We start from the raw sequence: 21,876 nt of genomic DNA, 5'->3' as shown, positions 1-21,876 counted from the left end.
CTCACTGGCTTTGTTCATAGCAATGATTCATAAGGTCCAGTTAAGTTCACACTCCAGGGTGTGTGGCTCTAGGTAACTGAACACACCATAGTGGTTATCTGGGTCATTAAGACATTTTTGTATAGTTATTTTGTGTATTCTTTCCACCTCTTCTTAATCGTTTCTCCTTCTGTTAGGTCCTGTTTCTGTCCTTTATTGTGCCCATCCTTGTAGGAAATGTTTCCTTAATATCTCCAATTTTCTTGAAGAGATCTCTAGTCTTTCCCATTTTATTGTTTGTTTCTACTTCTTTGCATTGTTCATTTAAGAAGGTCTTCTTTTCTCTCATGTTATTCTTTTTGTGTGTGTGTGTGTCTTTTTTTTTTAATTTGTTTATTTTCTATTTTTTAACTTTACAATATTGTATTTGTTTTGCCATACATTGACATGAATCCACCATGGGTGTACATGTTTTCCCCTTCCAGAACCTGAATTCTGCATTCATTCAGGTATATCCTTCTCTTTTTCCCTTGCTTTTCATGTCTCTTCTTTCCTCAGCTATTTGTAAAGCCTCCTTAGACAACCACTTTGCTATCTTGCATTTCTTTTCCCGTGGGATTGTTTTGGTCTACCAGATCTAATCTCTCTATCAGTTCTAATCCCTTGAATCTATTTGTCACTTCCACTGTATAACTGTAAGGGGTTTGATTTAGGTCATACCTGACTTGCCTAGTGATTTTTCTTACTTTCTTCAATTTAAGTCTGAATTTTGCAATAAGGAACTGATGATCTAAGCCACGGTCAGTTCCAAGTCTTGTTTTTGCGGATGGTATAGTGCTTCTCCATCTTCGGCTGCAAAGTTTATAATCAATCTGATTTCACTATAGACCATCAGGTGATGTCCATGTGTAGATTTGTCTCTTGGGTTGTTGGAAGAGGGTGTTTGCTGTGACCAGTGTGTTCTCTTGGCAAAACTCTGTTAGCCTTTGCCCTGCTTCATTTTGTGAGCACATGTGCAGAAAAGCACAAAATATCAGTCTGTGGTATTCTTGGCAAAAATGCACTAGCATAATTCAATAACAAAAATATCAGACAAATTGAGTGGTTTACTCTGGCTAATATACTTTAAAGTTATCAAGTTCATGAACCAAAGAGAAAAACTGAGAAACTATACCAGATTGGAGGAGAGTATGGAGACATGAGTACAAAATGCAATGTATGACCTTGGTTAGGGTTCTGAACGAGAAAAAAAGGTCATTAGTGAAGTATCTAGCATAATTTGAATAAGGTCTGTAGATTAGTTAATATTATTGTATTGATACTACCAATTTATTGATTTAGGTAATGGTTCTATGATTACATAAATGTTAACAGTAATTTAAAAGGTTTATAGGAATTCCATGTACAGATAGCATTTTGTTGTTGTTGAGTCACTTAGTCATGTCTGATTCTTTGCAACCCCATGAACTGTACCCCTCCAGGCTCCTCTGTCCAAGGGATTTTCCAGGCAAGAATAGTAGAATGGATTGCCATTTCCTTCTCGAAGCAATCTTCTTGACCCAGACATTGAACCCACATTTCCTGTACATGCAGGAGAATTCTTTCTACTACCGAGCCACGGGGGAAGCCCAGATAGTATTTTACTAAGTCTAAATTCTATTTTGAAATGAAATATTTAAAACAATGTAGGAACACAGGAAATTAAACACACAGAACATAAATTAACATAATAAACAAAATAGTGACATTTAAGAAATTTTCCAACAAAGAAATTTGACAGAGCCAATATTTCATTTTATGACAAACTGATAAAAAGTTTTGAGTCCTTCAAGATTTATTCATAAGTGAAAGAATGTTTATCAATATGAGTGACAAAGGGGAAAAATCCTTAGCGCTAAAAATCACTAAAAATATCAAAAAAGTTTTATGAAACAATTTAACATTAGTAAATTTAAATTCCTTGAAAGCCCACCAAAACTGATTATTGAAGTAATTGAACTGTTAAAAATTTTTCCTAAAATGCAAACTCTAGGTCAACATGATTTTACCAAATAATCCTTTCAAATTTCTAAAAGAAAGAGTACCCATTTAAAATAATTCTTTCAGTGAAGAAAAAAAGGGGAAAACATAACTCATTTGTAGATGCTAGAATAATCTTGACTTTATAACTGAAAAAAAAATTTTTAAGTAAAATAATTTTCTTCCTGAACATATATATAAAATTCTAAAACAAAATATTATCAAATGGAATCTAGTGATATTTTAAATATCTTACCATGTCACAACCAAGTGACATTTATTATAAGCATGCAAATTTGGTTGATGTTTTAAAAATCAGTCAAATTTATAGAACAAATGGTAATAGAATAAAGAACAAAATATGATCAATATGATTGTTTCAATAGATGCACAGAAACATTTTAAACATTAGGGAGGAAGAAAGAGCCCTAGCATAATTTTTGAAAATGAAGTAAAAATTCATTATTTGAAAAATGGACACTATTGGCAAAGTAGTCATTACTTATAATAATCATCATTCAATACATAAAGTTGATATATTTAGCAAGGCTGCTGAGGATACAATAGATAGAAAAATGTCTATTGTATTTCCATATGCTGCTAATAAAAACTTACAAAATAAAATTTAAAAAAAAACTATTTATCAAAAACTCCAAATATAGACAATTAAATGTAGCAAAATATATTCAGAACTTCTTTCAGAAAATATTAATAAAAATATAATACCTATAGAAGGATATATGATGATCATAAATTTGGTTTGGTAAAAATTCAATATGGTAATATTTCAATTTCCCTATATTGATCATAGATTGAATGCAATTTCAATAAAAATCTTTGCTGACTCATTAATGTATTTTGCTCCTTTATTTTAAATTGTCACGGGAGAAACAGAAGTTAATCATGTTATAAGTTGTATACAAAAATACACAGAACTGAGACTAACAATTTTGACAAAGAAGAACAAAGTTGGATTACCTACACTAAATATACTCTCAAGGCTTATAATTCTACATTATCTAAGACAATGCAGCAGTACTGTACAGAATTAGAACTCTTAGTTACGTTTGAAATATTCTGTTTTATGAAATAACTCTTAGCATTTCATCAAAACTTGGATGGCTATTTTCTCAAAACTTTGCTATTGTACCCTTTGTTGTAGCAGTTGTAAAATAATGACATCAAAAATATTTAGATATCTTTCCACATCAAACTGTGAATCTTTCGAAGCAGTACTAGTCTAACTAATAAGTGTCAAACCTAGCAGTTTATAACATTTGTCAGAAAATCAAGAAATATGGATATGATTAAAGTAACATCAGTAAGTGTGGCTTTCATAGGCACCAAAATCCCAAAATGATTACTCAAACTTACCTCCTATATCTGGGCGAAGTTTATTGTCATAGCCTTGAAGCAAAGAGTTGAGAATTTGTGTTATATCTCCTTCGTGAATCTTTGGTGCCAAGACCCAAGTTTTGTTCACTGTTAAGTCCTCATCATCTTCATCATCTGCTTTATCAACACTAAGGAATTCAAAGAAAAATTTGTATGATATTTCAGTCAAAAAAGGATTTTAGAAAATAGTTTAAGGTTGCTATAATTGTGTGTGGGAGTAATAAGAGATGAAAAAAAAACATTAGAAATATCTTATACTAAGTAAGCCTAATACCTAATACCTTTATCATATGAACTGTCCTATTTCAGTAATATTCAAAAATGAAGAAATCAATACAAGGAATAATCATGTAATATTAATATAATAAAATAAAATTTTTCCATCCCACAACTGTTGTTTACAATGACAGAGATCATGCAGATGATAGTGTGAGTAGTGGCCACAGATTTGCACAGACCACAATCTGCAGAGTCATATAGTGATTCTAAACCAGACACTAAAATAAAAATTAAAAGGTGAATATATGTAGGAAAAGTTACAATAATTAGTCTAGGAAATGTATTTAAAATACAAGTAGAAAAAAGAAGACAAGGAAAGATGAGTGAAATAGAGTTCAAAGAATAAAAAGAAGAAGTGTTAAACACATCTGGTCACAGCAAACACCCTCTTCCAACAACACAAGAGAAGACTCTACACATGGACATCACCAGATGGTCAACCAAAATCAGATTGATTATATTCTTTGCAGCCAAAGATGCAGAAGCTCTATATAGTCAGCAAAAACAAGACCAGGAGCTGACTGTGGCTCAGATCTTGAATTCCTTATTGCTAAATTCAGACTTAAATTGAAGAAAGTAGGGAAAACCATTAGACCATTCAGGTATGATCTAAAGCAAATCCCTTACTATTATACAGTGGAAGTAACAAATAGATTTAAGGAATTAGATCTGATAGAGTGCCTGAAGACAATGGACGGAGATTAGTAACATTGTACAGGTGGCAGTGATCAAGACCATCCCCAAGAAAAAGAAATGCAAAAAGGCAAAATGGTTGTCAGAGGAGGCCTTACAAATAGCTGCAAAAGAAGAGAAGCAAAAGGCAAAGGAGAAAAGGAAAGAAATACCCATTTGAATGCAGAGTTCCAAACAATAGCGAGGAGAGATAAGAAAGCCCTTCTCAGTAATCAATGCAAAGAAATAGAGGAAAACAATAGAATGAGAAAGACTAGAGATCTCTTCAAGAAAATTAGAGATACCAAGGGAACATTTCATGCAAAGATGGGCACAATAAAGGACAGAAATTGTATGGACCTAACAGAAGCAGAAGATATTAAGAAGAAGTGACAAGAAAACACAGAAAAACTGTACAAAAAAGATCTTCATGACCCAGATAATCACAATGGTATGATCACTCACCAGAGCCAGGCATCCTGGAATGCGAAGTAAAGTGGGCCTTTGGAACAATCACTATGAACAAACCTAGTGGAGGTGATGAAATTCCAGTTGAGCTATTTCAAATCCTAAAAGATGATGCTGTGAAAGTGCTGCACTCCATATGCCAGCAAATTTGGAAAACTCAGCAGTGGCCACAGGACTGGAAAAGGTCAGTTTTCATTCCAATCCCAAAGAAAGGCAATGTCAAAGTATGCTCAAGCTACGGCACAATTGCACTCCTCTCACACGCTAGCAAAGTAATGCTCAAAATTTTCCAAGCCAGGCTTCAACAGTACGTGAACCATGAACTTCCAGATGCTCAAGGGATTTAGAAAAGACAGAGGAACCATAGACCAAATTGCCAGCATCTGCTGGATCATTGAAAAAGCAAGCGAGTTCCAGAAAAATATCTACTTCTGCTTTATTGACTAAGTCAAAGCCTTTGACTGTGTGGATCACAACAAACTGTGAAAATTCTGAAAGAGACAGACCACCTTACCTGCCTCCTGAGAAATCTGTATGCAGGTCAAGAAGCAACAGTTAAACTGGACATGGAAAAACAGATGATTCCCAATCAGGAAAAGACTTTGTCAAGGCTGCATATCGTCATTCTGCTTATTTAAGTTATATGCAGAGTACATCATGAGAAATGTTGGACTGGATCAGGCATAAGCTGAAATCAAGACTGCCAGGAGAAATCTCAATAACCTCAGATATGCAGATGACACCATACTTACGGCAGAAAGTGAAGAAGAACTAAAGAGCCTCTTGGTGAAAGTGAAAGAGGAGAGTGAGAAAGTTGGCTTAAAGCTCAACAATCAGAAAACTAAGATCATGGCACCTGTTCCCATCACTTCATGGCAAATAGAGGGCGAAATAATGGGAACAGTGACAGACTTTATTTTGGGGTGCTCCAAAATCACTGCAGATGGTGACTATAGCCATGAAATTAAAAGATGCTTGCTCCTTGGAAGGAAAGTTATGGCCAATCTGGACTGCATATTAAAAAGCAGAGACATTATTTTGCCAACAAAGGTCCATCTAGTCAAAGCTATGGTTTTTCCAGTAGTCATGTATGGATGTGAGAGTTGGACTATAAAGAAAGCTTAGTGCCAAAGAATTAATGCTTTTGAACTGTGGTGTTGGAGATGACTCTTGAGAGTCCCTTGGACAGGAAGGAGATCCAACCAGTCCATCCTAAAGGAAATCAGTCCTGAATATTTATTGGAAGGACTGATGCTGAAGCTGAAACTCTAATACTTTGGCCACCTGATGCATAGAAATGACTGATTTGATAAGACCCTGATGCTGGGAAGAGAAGTGGATTATAGAGGATGAGATGGTTTGATGGCATCACCGCCTCAATGGACATGAGTTTGAGAAAGCCCCGGGAGTTGGTGATGGACAGGGAAGCCTGGAGTGCTGCAATCCATGAGGTTCCAAAGAGTCAGACCCTACTGAGTGACTGAACTGACTGAACTGATGCTTCTTCCTTCTAAGTGAGAAGAACCCAGACCCCAGACACTTATTCCAACAATTTGGTTGGAGATTGTCTTTTCAAATCATAAGTGAATGACTCACTCTCCATATATACATAATTGAAAACTCTGATTATCAAATCTTAGGACTAGAATTTAGACTTTAGGGATCAAATAACCCACTGCCTTATTTTGTAAAGAGGAAACTGAAGTTTGCAGGGAACTAAAGAAAGCACAAACTCATTTGTTTGCAATACTGAAACTCAAAACCTGGTCCCACAGCAAATGTTTCTTGCTATACCTATGTGTTTAACAAGCATAACGTTTCAATTTACTTAGGAATTATATTAGAAACATATTGTGGTAGCAATGTGTGTGTGTGTGTGTGTGTGTGTGTGTGTGTGTGTGTGTGTGAGCTCAGTCTCTCAGTCATGTCCAACTGCTTGCGATTCCCTGGACTCTAGCCACAAGGCTCCTCTGTCTATGGAATTTTCCAGGCAAAATACTGGAGTGGGTGACGATTTCATACTCCAGGGAATATTGCCAACCCAGGGACTGAGCCCAAATCTCTTGCATCTGCTGCATTGGCAGTCAGATTCTTTACCACTGTGCCACCTGGGAAGCCTCAGCTGCAATATATTCATCTTTGAAAAGTCAAAGTCGCTCAGTTGTGTCCTACTCTTTGCCAGTCCATGGTATACTCCATGAAATTCTCCAGGCCAGAATGCTGGAATGTGTAGCCATTCCCTTCTCCAGGGAATCTTCGCAACCAAGGGATCGAACCCAGCTCTCCCACATTTCAGGCAGATTCTTTACTAGCTGAGCTACTAGGGAAGCTGAGGCACCAGGATGAAAAATATTCATCTTTATTACCCATGAATTATCCAATCATCATTTGAGTGAGATCATCCTAGACTTACACTCACCTTTAGTAAATCTTAGTCCCCAGTGAAAAATATATATAAACTTTTATATTGGTAAAATTAGGTAAATCTATAATAAATTATTTACTTACATACATTTCAGAGATGGGCTTCCCTCCCACAATAGATATTGATGTTTATCATAATAGCTTTAGTTGTTATTTCTACACTATTCATTCAGCTCTCTTTTGCTGTGGACCTAAACATCTTAGCTAATTCAGTCCTTATCTCTTTTAGCATTTTTTCCAGTTTTATTGATATATAATTGACTTACAACGTTGTATATGTGTAAGGTGTACAACACAATGATTTCATCTATTTATACAGCAAGATGACTACCACAGTAAGTTTAGTTAACGTTCATCCTTTTTATTCTTGTAAAGAGTATAAATTAACATTGTAAATAAAAACTTAACCTTTGAAATATTTGTGCCTCGTTTCATCTTCACAGTCCCTATATTGATAGTTATTAAAGATAATGGGATGTGTTAGTCTTCTCAATATTTCTCATCTTCTTCCTGTCAGATAATTATAGTTTTCACTTCACTGGCTTCTAACTTGGTCATGTGACCTGAGTTCTCCTTCCTCAAAGAGAATTATACATCCCTGACTCACTAAACTCAAGTTTGGCTCAGTAGTTTGTTTTGCCTAATGGAATATGTAACATGTGCCACTACCAAGCAGAAGATCTAATGTCAATGCATGTTTACCATATCTTTCTTGTCCTTCTGTGAAAAGACCCAGTCACACTCAGAGGCGACTACTCTATGACTTCTCTATCAGAGTGAAGGCAACCTAAACAGAGCCACAGTTGACCTACAATGGACACGTAGCCTGAGTGAGAAATAAACATTTAGAATTGTAAGTCACTAAGATTTGGGAGTAGTTTATTACTAGAGTATATAATTTTATCCCTTTTGTAAGCTACTGAGACTTGGGGGTAGTTTATTACCACAGTATACAAATTTTACACTCCTAATATATTAACAAATTTTTAATGAAGTGTTCATTCATAATTATTTTGCTGTATTTAACTTAAAAAGCATATACTACTGAAATATAGTTATATGATTTCCTTCAAATAATTTCCTATTTTCTCTCAATAAAAGGTATATATATGTACATAGATACATTCATTTATGAACTAAGGAGTTGAAAATACTGAAGTATTAGGAATCCCTGCTGGTGTGTCCTCCAGCAAAATTTTATGAATTAGAATTGCTGAGATATTGTCAATAACCAAAACTTTAAGCCATACATCTAGCTTTAAACCCTGGTTTTATAAAAAAAAATCTGATGGATAGAGAAGATCATTACACATAAAAGAACTTGATTTTTCTTTGCAATATGATTGTAGTCAAATGGATGTTCCCAGAAAATATAAAAGCTTTCCCTATTTTTTAGGGCAACAAAATCTTGGTAATCCCAAAAGTACATGCTCACACTGATGTATATTCCCATTTTCCCAGAAATCTCAGAGGTAATATTAAAATTTACCTGAATGATATTACAAAGCTAACTTTCCTCAGTTTTGGTAATAACAGAAAGGAAATTTCATTATATTAATAGTTTATTATTCTACATTTTCTTCTACGTTTTCTAAATTGCCTTCAGAATATTAACTACTTTAATATCATATTGGTATTATTTTATGGATTAAAAAACACTTGTAATAGGTTAAACATAGTTTACGCAGCATATCAATGTCTCACTGTCTTTCATAGGCTGGAAGATCTGTAACATTTATGCATGTTGAGTGAACATTCATTTGGGGGAAACAAGTAGTATTTTCTTAGGAAATTTCCCTGGGAATTTCTAGATTCATTCTCAAGCACTTCTTTTAAATAATTTGAATAGATATAATTTTATCATTCCTGGAAATACATAGACCCCTCAGTATATAATTTTATAATTTGTTTATTTTAATGATTGAAGTTTTCATTGTTATTATCAACTGTTGAGTGCCGGTAATGCACCATTAAGTTCCTATTATGTTTTCTGAACTGTGTGCAAAGTTTCTTCCATATTAAGTTATGCTATTTAATACAGAGTAATCCTATTAAATAAATATTACTATTCCTATTTTACAAATGAGAAACAATAGATATACAGAATTTCCAGGACCCACACTATTAAACAATAGAGGCAGAATTTGAAACAAGATTGATTTAGTTTGAAGACTCATTTTCTCTTTGAAGTTTCCGTGGTATCTTATCATTATTAAACAATCCAGTGTGGTTGAATTTTGAGTCTTCTACTTTATAAGAACACAACACTTGTAAATAGTTAGCAAGTGCATTTGGGTTGTGCATGTGTAGGATGCTTAGTCGCTGCTTTGAGTTCTGAGAAGTTAGGATGATAATTTCAAGGAATCACACATGCTATCTCTGATGAAAAAGATTTCCTCACAGGTATGCTTGATCTTCAATCCAATGCTTTCATTCATTTATAGAGGAAATAACAAGTGCTACAAATATGTCAACTACAGAAAACATAAAGACAAATAAAGCTGTATTCCTGATCTAAATGATCATGTCATTGTTATTGTTTAGTCACTAAGTTGTGTCTGATTTTTTGGAACCCCATGGACTGTAGCCCATCAGGCTCCTCTGTCCATGGGATTTTCAAGGCAAGAATATCAGAGTGGGTTGCCATTTCCTCCTCCAGGGGATCTTCCCAACCCAGGGATCGAACCCGAGTCTCGCACATTGGCAGGCAGATTCTTTATCACTCACCCCTGTATGATATTATTTTCTATTAAAGGAGATAACTATTCAAACAATCGGGCTTCTGTGGTAGCTCAGCTGGTAAAGAATCTGCCTTCAATACACTCCAGTATTCTTGGGCTTCCCTTGTGGCTCAGACAGTAAAAGTCCACCTGTAATGCAAGAGATGTAGGTTCAATCCCTGGGTCGAGAAGATCCCCTGGAGGAGAGCATGGCAACCCACTCCAGTATTCTTGCCTGGAGAATCCCCGTGGACAGAGGAGCTTGGGAGGTCAGAGTCCGTGGTGTCTCAAAGAGTCAGACATGACTGAGCAACTAAGCACAGCACAGCACATTCTAACAGTACAGAAAACCATTATATACAAAGATGCTTATCACAATGTTATGTCTAGTAGCACAAACTTTAAACAGCAAGATCATGTTTAAGTAAATTATTATATGCCTATAGCATCTAATGGATTTATCCACTCAATTGGTGATTGTGAAGTGTCTTGTAAAAATATAAAATTATTTTCATAATTTAGTGTTATATGCAAAGTAACATAATAATTTGCTTTTATCAAACCCTAGGTATAAAGTAGTGAAATATTTAATAAGAAAGTAGTATAATGAATGTACTAAGTGTTCTACACTCATGGAGCTATAGAAAATTTAATTTTTATGTATATTAATAGTATGCTGCTATAATTTTGCATAATTTTATAATATAAATACATGAAAAGCAGTTCATTTGACATTAATACCTACCTAAAAATGAACTGCATCTTCCTATACACCAGATAATTCCCTGAAATAAATTTCTAATCATAAAAATTAAATAATTAAATAGAGGCTTTTATGGAGAGAAGTAGAACTTTATATTCTGCCAGGAAAATGAATATGGCAGCCCTAAAAAGTTGCCACTCAGCTCTCCTGGGATGGGAATATGGTTTACTGACAGCCCAGCTGCCAGTTCTCTGGACCAGCACTGTGTCTGCACCAGATCCAAGCTCCCCAGGGCAGCTTTCAGGCAATAACTCCCCATTGTGGCAATGGTAGTACAGACCCATTCCTCCAGGATGATGGCAACTTTGGTGGGATGAATCCGGAAGGCCTGACTAAAGCTTGTTGAGAGGGTACTCTATTCTGAGACACTTTTGAATCAAACATTTTCTTTGCCTTATTCTTTCATAGGGGTCAGATCTCCATTATTATCTGAAGGCTCTCTCTGCTTACTTCCACTTCCTCTCCTTTACCCTGCTGGGCATCTCTCTCACAAATCTTTTACATGTCTAATCCCATCTTCGCATCTGCTTCCCTGAGGCTTTTGCTTCTCACATTCCTTGATTGACCCTTGTGCCCAGTTACTAAAGAAAGCTTTTTGAGTCGCCTGTATCAATATTGGGCTTCCCTGACAGCTCAGTTGGTAAAGAATCCACCTGCAATGCAGGAGACCCTGTTTCGATTCCTGGATTGGGAAGATCCACTGAGAAGGGATAGGCTACCCGCTCCAGCATTTTGGGGCTTCCCTGTGGCTCAGCTGGTCATGAATCAGTCTGTATTTATGTCTTACTAAGCTATTTTAATACATTTACAAGTCTGATTATAGTAAATATATAGTAAATTATTCAATGTAAAAATACTTTAATGAGTATATTACTCTTCTTAATACAGTAAGTAAAAATTTAAACTTATGATAACTAAGAGATAGGTTAAGTATAGACAAGATATGCTAATGCATATAATCATGAAAGAATTCATCTCTACAACTAGAAAAAAAAAAATATATATATATAACAAGTCAATCAATCAATATAAACTATTTTTCATAAATAGGGTAAACATTCATCAAGATTTGCCCAGGACAATCTTGATTTGCACCTGTTGTCCCAGAATAATTATAAATAGTACACTCTTTCACTCACAAAAAGCCTAATTTGAATTATAAATTGTATAGTCACCCTGTATATAGTTCATATAAAGTTGACTTCAATGCAGGTGTCCTTGTTCTGACATCTGGGGAAGATCCTTCCATTAATCTGTTAAGTCAGTGCAGATGAAACTCAAAAGCCAGTTCTCGTCGGTGAACTGTTGCTCATGACAAATTAGTGTTTTTTTTGTAAACATCAGATACATTTCCATAAGTCACCTGACAGATTCCAGGGAAGAAATATAATGTTCTAACGCTTCTAAGTAGACTCTAACTTAAAGTCAAAGCCTACAGGAGCTAACTTTTAAAGAGTATTTTGGTCTGAGCGCGCCTGCGTGGTGCGCTCCACTCGGGGAGGCGGCGGCGACGCACGGGCGGCAAGATGGAAGACTACCAGGCCGCCGAGGAGACTGCTTTTGTTGTTGATGAAGTGAGCAACATCGTAAAAGAGGCCATAGAAAGTGCCATCGGTGGCAACGCCTATCAGCACAGCAAAGTCAATCAGTGGACCACAAACGTAGTGGAACAGACCTTAAGCCAACTCACCAAGCTGGGGAAACCATTTAAGTACATCGTGACCTGTGTGATCATGCAGAAGAATGGAGCGGGCCTGCACACGGCAAGCTCGTGCTTCTGGGACAGCTCCACCGACGGGAGCTGCACCGTGCGATGGGAGAACAAGACCATGTACTGCATCGTCAGCGCCTTCGGACTCTCCATCTGACAGCCTCGCCCCCCACACTTTCTCCTTCCACCCCATCACTTCTTTCCCATCTTCTAACCACCAGCTGTCTATTCATTGATGACCTTTCTCATTCTAAGTGTGTTTGTGGCACGCTCAACATGTAGAGGAAAAACCAAATGACCACACTGCTCTCGGACCCGCACACCGAGTCAGAGGCTCCGTCATCGCAGGCCGTCAGGAACCCGTTCTGCCCCTTGTCTTAACTCGGAATGTTTCTTCTCAAAGGTGCTAAAAGCCGAAATCTGCTAGTGCGAAACTTTTCTCTACTCTCTGAAACGATTCGAATACACTAATTTTCCATACTTTGTACTTTTTGTTAGAATAATAAATTATTCTGATTTAAAAAAAAAAATAAAGAGTATTTGTAGGCACTGATTTTAGATTTAAAAGTGAGAGAAAATAAAATTTTAAAAATTTAATTCTTTTTCTTCTTTTTGCCTGTATATTCTACAGCTTATTTATTTAGTATAGAGTTCTTCTTAGGGTAGTGATGCTGAATCATTTTCATTGTTGATAAATGTTGGTAGGGAAGCAAAGTAAGTAAGAGTGATAGATAACAATGTTACAGATTTGAACCTTCAGAGGTGAAATGATAGTCTACTCAATTCTGTGATTATCTTATAAGCACAAAAGAATTTGGGACCCATCACTTAAGGCACTAGAGAAGAATGAATGCTTTGGAAGCCTGAGGAGGGAGAAGGGAAGCATGCCTAGAGTATTAAGTAAGTGTATTCCACCCTGTGCTTCCAGTCTATTCAGTGCTTAACTCTATCATAAATTAATCACATTGCATCTTATTCAATTACTTTATTTATTTATGGTGCTCTATAAGCTCCTTGAAAGCCAGGGCTAAGCTTTTCAATATGATAACATTATTGCTTAGTCTGACATACAGTGCACAATAAAAGAAAATTCACAAAATAAGTGAATAATAATGTAAAGAATATTAGAAATCCTCTTGATGTTCATAGGTAAAATTATAGTGACTAAAGAAAATAAACGACTAAGAACTGTAAATATTGGCTTTAATCAGAGAATTCATTATTGTTCAGTTCAGTTCAGTCGTTCAGTCATGTCGGACACTTTGCGACCCCATGGACTGCATCACACCAGGCTCCCCAGTCCATCACCAATTTCTGGAGCTTACTCAAACTCATGTCTATCGTGCCGGTGATGCCATTCAACTATCTCATCCTCTCTTGTCCCCTTCTCCTCCTGCCTTCAATCTTTCCCACCATCAGGGTCTTTTCAAATCAGTCAGTTCTTTGCATCAGGTGTCCAAAGTATTGGAGTTTCAGGTTCAGCATCAGTCCTTCCAATGAATATTCAGGACTGATTTCCTTTAGGATGGAATGATTGGATCTCCTTGCAGTCCAAGGGACTCTCAAGAGCCTTCTCCAATACCACAGTTAAAAAGCATCAATTCTTTGATGCTCAGCTTTCTTTATAGTCCAACTCTCACATCCATACACGACTACTGGAAAAACCATAGCTTTGACTAGATGGACCTTTGTTGGTAAAGCAATGTCTCTGCTTTTTAATATGCTGTCTAGGTTGGTCATAGCTTTGCTTCCAAGGAGCAAGCATCTTTTAGTTTCATGGCTGCAGTCACCATCTGCAGTGATTTTGGAGCCCCCAAAAATAAAGTCTGTCACTGTTTCCACTGTTTCCCCATCTATTTGCCAGGAAGTGATGGGACTGGATGCCATGATCCTAGTTTTGTGAATGTTGAGTTTTAAGCCAACCTTTTCACTCTCCTCTTTTATTTTCATCAAGAGGCTCTTTAGTTCTTCTTAAGCTTTCTGCCATAAGGGTGTAAACTGCATATCTGAGGTTATTGATATTTCTCCAGAAATCTTCATTCCAGCTTGTACTTTATCCAGGCCGGCATTTCACTGATGTACTCTGCATATAAGTTAAATAAGCAGGGTGACAATATACAACCTTGACATACTCCTTTCCTGACTTGGAAACAGTCTGTGGTTCCATGTCCAGTTCTAACTGTTGCTTCTTAACCTGCATACATTATTGTAATTTTTACCTAATATAAAATTAATTTTAAAAACACAGTAGCTTTCTCATTCTAGTACTAATCTATCATAAACTTCAGAAAAAACAATGACAATACAATCTAAAAAACAGTTACAAAAAAAATAGCAGGAAAGGTGTACATCTATGTGAGGAAACTAAAAAACTAATTGAAGAATATAAATAGAAAAAATAAAGGTAAAGCAAATATTTTGGCTATAAAACAGTCATATTAATATATAATTCTCAAACTAGTTTATAAATCTAAGAAATCTATATTTTAAAAATTTTGTTGATGTTTTGCAGAAACTAAACCAATATTGTAAAGCAATTATCCTTCAATTAAAAATAAATTAACAAAAAGAAAGCTTCAATTAAAATCCACAGTTCCTATGTAAAATGTTAAAATCGTTATACTGTAGTTAACCCTCAATATGAAGATTACAAGAAATTTTTGAAAAATAGATTGTGAGATGAAATTTGCCTTGCCAGAATAAAGAGAAAAACAAAGTAAAGTTACTGTAATCAAAACCATATTGTGATAACACAAAAAGAAATCAGTGAGAATGAAATCAAACATTCAAAGTGAGATACCAAGTGTCCAGAAATTCAGTATATGATAAATGTGACTAGTCAGCGTAGAAATGAAAACCACTACAATATTGTAAAGTAATTATCCCCCAACTAAAATAAATAAATTTATTAAAAAAAAAAAAAAGGAATGAGAGCATGAGTAATTCAGTAAATGCCTGTTAAAACATTTAGAAAAAATAAATTACTACTTACACAATAAATTACTGATATACCCAGGTGGGACTAGTGGTAAAGAAACTGCCTGCCAATGCAGGAGAAACAAGAGATGTGGTTAAATCCCTGGATCTGGAAGATCCCTGGAGAAGGAAATGGCAACCCATTCCAGTATTCTTGCCTGGGAAATCCCATGGACAGAGGGACCTGGAGGGCTATATAGTCCAAGGGGTCTCAAAGAGTCAAAGTGACTGAAGCGACTCAGCATGCATACTAAAGATCAAAATATAATAAAGTATAAAACAATTAAAGAAAATATCGAAAATATTTATTTTCTAACTTTTTGGGGTAAAGAGTTCTTTCTACACAACATATTGTCAAACCAGGAGAGTAAAAAAACTGACAAAAAAGGAAAAATAAATTATGAAGGACATTAAACAGAATTCAGACAAAAACTAAAGACAAAGGATAAAACAAAGATATTTACAACATAACTTGTACAGGAATTTCAGAGGGAAGAGAAGACTAATAAATACATGAAATTATGCTAACATTTACTGGTAGCAAGGGAAAATAAGTTTAAAATGTGACAAATTTTAGCCATCACACTGGTAAAACATTAAAAGTTTTGGTACTAGTATATTCAGTACTAGCAATAATATAGATAAATGGCATTTTTATAACCATTTGCGTTCAGTCACTCAGTCATGTTTAACTCTTTGTGACCTCATGGACTGAAGCACACCAGGCTTCCCCATTCTTCACTATCTCCTGGAGTTGCCTCAAACTCATGTCCATTGAGTTGATGATGCCATAAATAGAATAAATTACTCTAATAGAACAAATTGGGTAACATGGAAACATTGATGAAGTAATGAAATTAAAACATGAGAATCCAATGGACAGAGGAGCCTGTGCAGGCTATAGTGCATAGGGTTGCACGGAGTCGAACATGACTAAAGTGACAACACACATGCAAGCACATATGTATATATGAACACAGTAATAAAACACCTGTGTGACTTGGAAGAAAAGCTATGACTAACCTATACAGCATCTTAAAAAGCAGAGACATTACTCTGCCAACAAAGGTCTGTAGAGTCAAAGCTATGGTTTTTCCAGTGGTCATGTATGGATGTGAGAGCTGGACCGTAAAGAAAGCTGAGCACCATAGAATTGATGCTTTTGAACTGTGGTGTTGGAGAAGACTCTTGAGAGTCTCTTGGACTGCAAGAGATCAAACCAGTCAATTCTAAAAGAAATCAGTCCTAAATAGTCATTGGAAGGACTGATGCTGAAGCTGAAACTCCAACACTTTGGCCACCTGATGCAAAGAACTGACTCATTGGAAAAGACTCTGATGCCCGGAAAGAATGAAGGCAGGAGGAGAAGGGGATGAAGTATGAGATGGTTGGATAGCATCACCGACTCGATGGACATGAGTTTGAGCAAGCTCCGGGAGTTGGTGCTGGACAGGGAAGACTGGAGTGCTGCAGTCCACGGGGTCATAAAATGCTGGGACATGACTGAGCAACTGAACTGAGATACTTAGTCCCTCCTTTTAATGATGATGTGGTATTCTATATTACAGAAGTATGATTCAGTTAGTCCATAAACAGTGAAGAGGAACTAAAAAGCCTCTTTATGAAGGTGAAGGGGGAGAGCAAAAGAGCTGGCTTAAAACTAAACATTAAAAAAAACTAAGATCACAGCATCTGGCCCCATTACTTCACGGCAAATAGAGGGGGAAAAGGTAGAAGTAGTGACAGATTTCCTCTTTCTGGGCTCTAAAATCACTGTGAATGGTGACTGCAGCCATGAAATCAGAAGACATTTTCTTCTTGGCAGGAAAGCTATGACAAACCTAGACAGTGTGTTGAAAAGCAGAGAGATTACTTTGCCAACAAAGACTGTAGTCAAGGCTATGGTCTTCCCAGTGGGCATGTACAATTGTGAAAGCTGGACAGTAAAGAAGGCAGTTCAGTTCAGTCGCTCAGTCGTGTCCAACTCTTTGCTACCCCATGAACTGCAGCATGCCAGGCTTCCCTGTCCATCACCAACTCCCAGAGTCCACCCAAAAGAAGACAGAGCAATGAAAAATTGATGCCTTTGAACTATGGTGCTGGAGAAGACTCCTGAGAGTCCCTTTGACAGCAAGGAGAACAAATCAGTCAATCTTAAGGGAAATCGACCTTGAATACTCATTGGAAGGACTGAGGCTGAAGATGAAATTCCAGTATTTTGGTCATTTGATGCGAACACCTGACCCACTGGAAAAGTTCCTGATGCTGGGAAAGATTGAGGACAGACGGAGAAGAGGGTATCAGAGGATGAGGATGGCTGGATGGAATCACCGATGCAATGGACATGAACTTGGGCAGATTTAGGGAGATGGTGAGGGACAGGGAGGCCCGGCATGCTACAATCCATGGGGTTGCAAAAATTCAGACATGACTAGGCAACTGAACAACAACAACTAAGTATGTGTATATAAATCTAGAAAAATACTTTTGATATTAGTTGTGTGACAAAAACAAGTGTTAGATTTCATTTGTATAAAAAAATGTACACACAAATGTGTATACACATACTTGTTTAAACTTACAGAAAAATCTGGAGGTATAGGCTTCAAATGGCTAAGTAATTTTGAGGAGTAGAAATGTAATAAGTATTATTCTATTATTATTAACATTACATGATCAAAAACATTATGACACTAGGGAAAAAAGTTTTATTTTTTTCCATGTACTTCAACAACATATAGGAGAAGGAAATGGCAACCCACTCCAGTATTCCTGCCTGGAGAATCACAGGGACAGAGGAGCTTGGTGGGCTGCTGTCTATGGGGTCGCACAGAGTCAGACACGACTGAAACATCTTAGCAGCAGCAGCAGCAACAACATATATGTATATCATTAAGAGATTATTTAAATTATTTAAGAAAATAAAGAAAAATAAATTCTAATTATTTGTGGTAAAAAAACTTAAAATATTTTATGTCCACAGAATAGAATAGAAATTGGATTAAATATTAATGATTCTACAATTTGAGAAGTGGAATATTAGTCTAGAAGAAAAAATAAAATATGATATCTTCACCCACTGTGAACTTTACGTGACTTTCTTGATAAAGTAGAATACATAGAATCCTTCAAATTACATTAAGGTTAAGAAAATAATGGCCATAGAGATTGCTTGGGCACACAGTGCTTCATTCTTAGTTTCAAAAAGGAGTATGACAAATTCCTAAATCTAGTAAAACATAGTTTGATCTGATTAGACTAGATATAGGAATGTAGAGTTATAATAGTTAATAAGTAAAGGGAAAGACTCATATCAGAATATATTTTTAAAAATTAATTAGTATAGTGACATATATTTAGAAAGAGAACAAAAGAGAAAATTACAAAATAAAACAGCTTAATTTTTCTTAACTTCTTTGCTCATAGTTATGAAATTCTCATGGTTTAGTGATTGATCCAAAATTACTAATAATAAAACAATGTTTTGTGCAAATTTGGGATTTTTTTATTTGCTTTGTTTGGTACACCAATTCTATTTTCTTGAAATTTTATGAAACTGGGAGCCATGCTTCCAAAGAATAATATTTAGGGAGGTGGTGAATACACAGAGATTATAAATGTTTTTTGAGCCTGTTTCCAAGTGAATATTTTTTGGAGGAAGGGAAATAAACCACAATTTTCTTCAGTCTATTAAAAAATTACTGCTGGATTGAAAGTATATTAAAATGAACACCAAGTTTTTCATTATTTCACTTTATATTCATAGAACACAACACAACATAAATTAGACTTAGAAACAATATAACTCTTAATGACATTCACATTCTCTAAGCCTTTGATGCTCAGATAAATTATATAAGGCTGCTAAAATTTTTGCAAAATTGAGGCATAATATTGAGGTTATTAAATTATAAAAGATGAAAAGATCTTTAAATGGAAGAAAGAAATGAGAATTTGTTCTTTTGAATGCAGAAAGGTATACTTTTTCCTAAGTCTTGAGATCGTAAAGTAAGAGGTAAAATATTTTCACTGACTTAAGTATCCTCTCAGAACTTTCACTTGAAAAGGGAAAGAATACAAATGAGTGGAACAGAAACAACAAAACACTCTAGTCAACTACAGGTATGACAATCAGAAGGCTTTCAGAAAGAATTGTTGCTAAGGAAACGACAGGAACAAATGTACACTCACAAATCACCTGCACAGAGTAAGAAATCAGTTAATAGAACACAGATGTCTGATTAAAACTTAAATTTAATCTAACCAATAGAGCTACCTTGTTTCAGTCAATATGGCTCTTTAGTAGAAAAGTAATCCTTGCTCAAAACCCTCTACTACATGTGTTGGGAAATTATTCTGACAGTTATACACACCTAGGATGACTGAGAGGTGAATGACGTGCCTTTGTTAAAGCAATTCTCAAATTCTGCAAGCACGAATCATGGTCCTAGTAACATACCCAAAGATTAACTTGTTTTCCAGAACCCTTGATTCTAATAGTCCTATAGTTATGTAGCAAACTGAATCATACCCTGATCATAACAGTGTTAAAGTTTTATATTAAACCTACTATTTTCTAATCATAAGCCTTCTGATATGCCCATCCACCTACAGGTTGAAGTTCAGGATCTATTTTAATTTTCTTTCTATATCCCTGTGTTACTCAAAATATTTGTCTAAAAGTAAGGAGAAATGTTAAATCTCCAAATGGATTGTATTCAGGAGGAAAGGATTTCTACAGTTCAAAAATTTACTGTTTAACTCAATTATATGGATTTTAACAGGATGTTAGAAAGTGAAAGTCACTCAGTCGTGTCTGACTCTTTGTGACCCCATGAACTATACAGTGCATGGAATTCTCTAGGCCAGAATACTGGAGTGGGTAGCCTTTCCCTTTTCCAGGTGATCTTCCCTACCCAGGGATCAAACCCAGGTCTCCCGCATTACAGGTGGATTCTTTACCAGCTGAGCCGCAAGGGAAGCCCAAGAAAACTGGAGTAGGTAGTCTATCCTTTCTCCAGTGGATCTTCCCCACCCAGGAATTGAACCAGGGTCTCCTGCATTGCAGGCGGATTCTTTATCAACTGAGCTGTCAGGGAAGCATTGCCATTTTAATGAAACACATTCAATGACCAAAGTAAAGAATATCCTGGGAATATAGTTTACAAAAGGCTCACCAAAATGTAAGGCTATATCTCTGGCCACAGAATATAGTGTTCTCTCTCTATGCATATTTTTTACTAACACTGACCTGAACTTATGTATATGACAGCTAAGAATATTAGTCTTTTCCTAGAGTTGCAACTGATGCCAGTCTCCTTAATACCTCATTATAGCTCATCTAGAATTCTGAGGAAGAGTTATAGTATTTTATTGTTTTTACTTTTATATTGACAGACCATTTCAATACCAACTACTAGAATTTAAGTCCATGGGGGGTGGGGCTGTGCCTTCTTTGTCCAGCACATATACTATCACATATATGTCCTGTCTACAATATACAAACACTACTAGGACAAAGACTATGTCTTGCTTACCACTATATCCCAGTTCCCAGACTCTGCTTAATACATAGTAGGTACTGAGTAAATATTTGTTGAATGAATGCTAATGTTTAATAACTGTTTACTGAATTAATAGCTAAGACTCTTTCCTGAAACATGGGGCTTCAGTTGGCTAAACTATTTTAGTACAGATAGAATTAGATCCTGAGCTATTTAAAAATAGAAGAAAACCATAGATTTCATCTCCTGCTAACAAGTTTCTGCTAAAAGTCTAGTGATAAGGCATCTGTTACTTTGTTAGAAGACTTTTGTATGGATGAAAATCTGTCTTCACATAGCTTTCACTACTTAGTTATGGATTGTTTATAACATCTATACGTAGTAAATTCAAGCATGATTTTCTCTGGCATCCTTAAGAATATAAGATGCCTCAATACAAGTTTCCTGCATTCCAAATTCTTGCTTTTAACTCTTTATCCAGTGGGGTTTTTTTCTAGATCAAGAAGTTCAGTTTGTTGAAGTTTTTTTTCCTAAAATATTTAATCCAGCACCTCACATAATATTCTAGATTATGTGTCAGGTACGCAGTGGATAGTACCTACTGTGCCTCTCTCAATTGCACTCAAGTGTCTCCTCCCCTCTCTTCTCTGCTCCTCTCTTTTTCTCTCCATTCCCTTCTTCATCCTATCCCTCCTTCCCTTGCTTTCGTCATCCACAGTTATGTTAATGGCTTTGATTTACATGGCATTTGTAATCTTAGAGGAAAGGTGATTAAAAATGCGGGTTCTGTGCAGAGAGCACGTGGATCTGAGTCATGGATTCAGCATTATCAGCAAAATGATCTTTGTTTTTGTTTATTTAGCTGCTCTACTATGTATCATTTTGGGCTTCCCTGAGAGCTCAGTGGGTAAAGAATCCGCCTGCAATGCGGGTGACCTGGGTTCCTCCCTGGATTGGGAGGGTCCC

General features: G+C 35.9%; 2 protein-coding genes across 4 annotated transcripts in view; one reads left to right on the top strand and one right to left on the bottom strand.

Annotated features, from left to right (window-relative positions):
• GABRG1 (gamma-aminobutyric acid type A receptor subunit gamma1) overlaps positions 1–21,876 on the bottom strand; it is an 88,535-nt gene that overhangs the window by 59,941 nt on the left and 6,718 nt on the right. For all 3 annotated transcript variants that reach the window (XM_081519208.1, XM_081519279.1, XM_081519342.1), the window contains one exon: positions 3,373–3,521. In XM_081519208.1, the coding sequence (XP_081375334.1) occupies positions 3,373–3,521 (149 nt within the window). The remainder of the gene's footprint in view (positions 1–3,372; positions 3,522–21,876) is intronic.
• LOC145517136 (dynein light chain Tctex-type 1) lies at positions 12,198–12,964 on the top strand. The gene has a single exon (XM_081519435.1). The coding sequence runs from the start codon at positions 12,246–12,248 to the stop codon at positions 12,585–12,587; it is 342 nt and encodes a 113-aa protein (XP_081375561.1). The 5' UTR covers positions 12,198–12,245; the 3' UTR covers positions 12,588–12,964.

This window comes from Giraffa tippelskirchi, chromosome 1 (genome assembly GCF_054371585.1).
Source record: "Giraffa tippelskirchi isolate mGirTip1 chromosome 1, T2T-mGirTip1v1.2.pri, whole genome shotgun sequence".
Taxonomy (NCBI): domain Eukaryota; kingdom Metazoa; phylum Chordata; class Mammalia; order Artiodactyla; family Giraffidae; genus Giraffa; species Giraffa tippelskirchi.
Note: the sequence above shows the minus strand (reverse complement) of the source record. Positions and strands in the feature narration are given on the sequence as shown.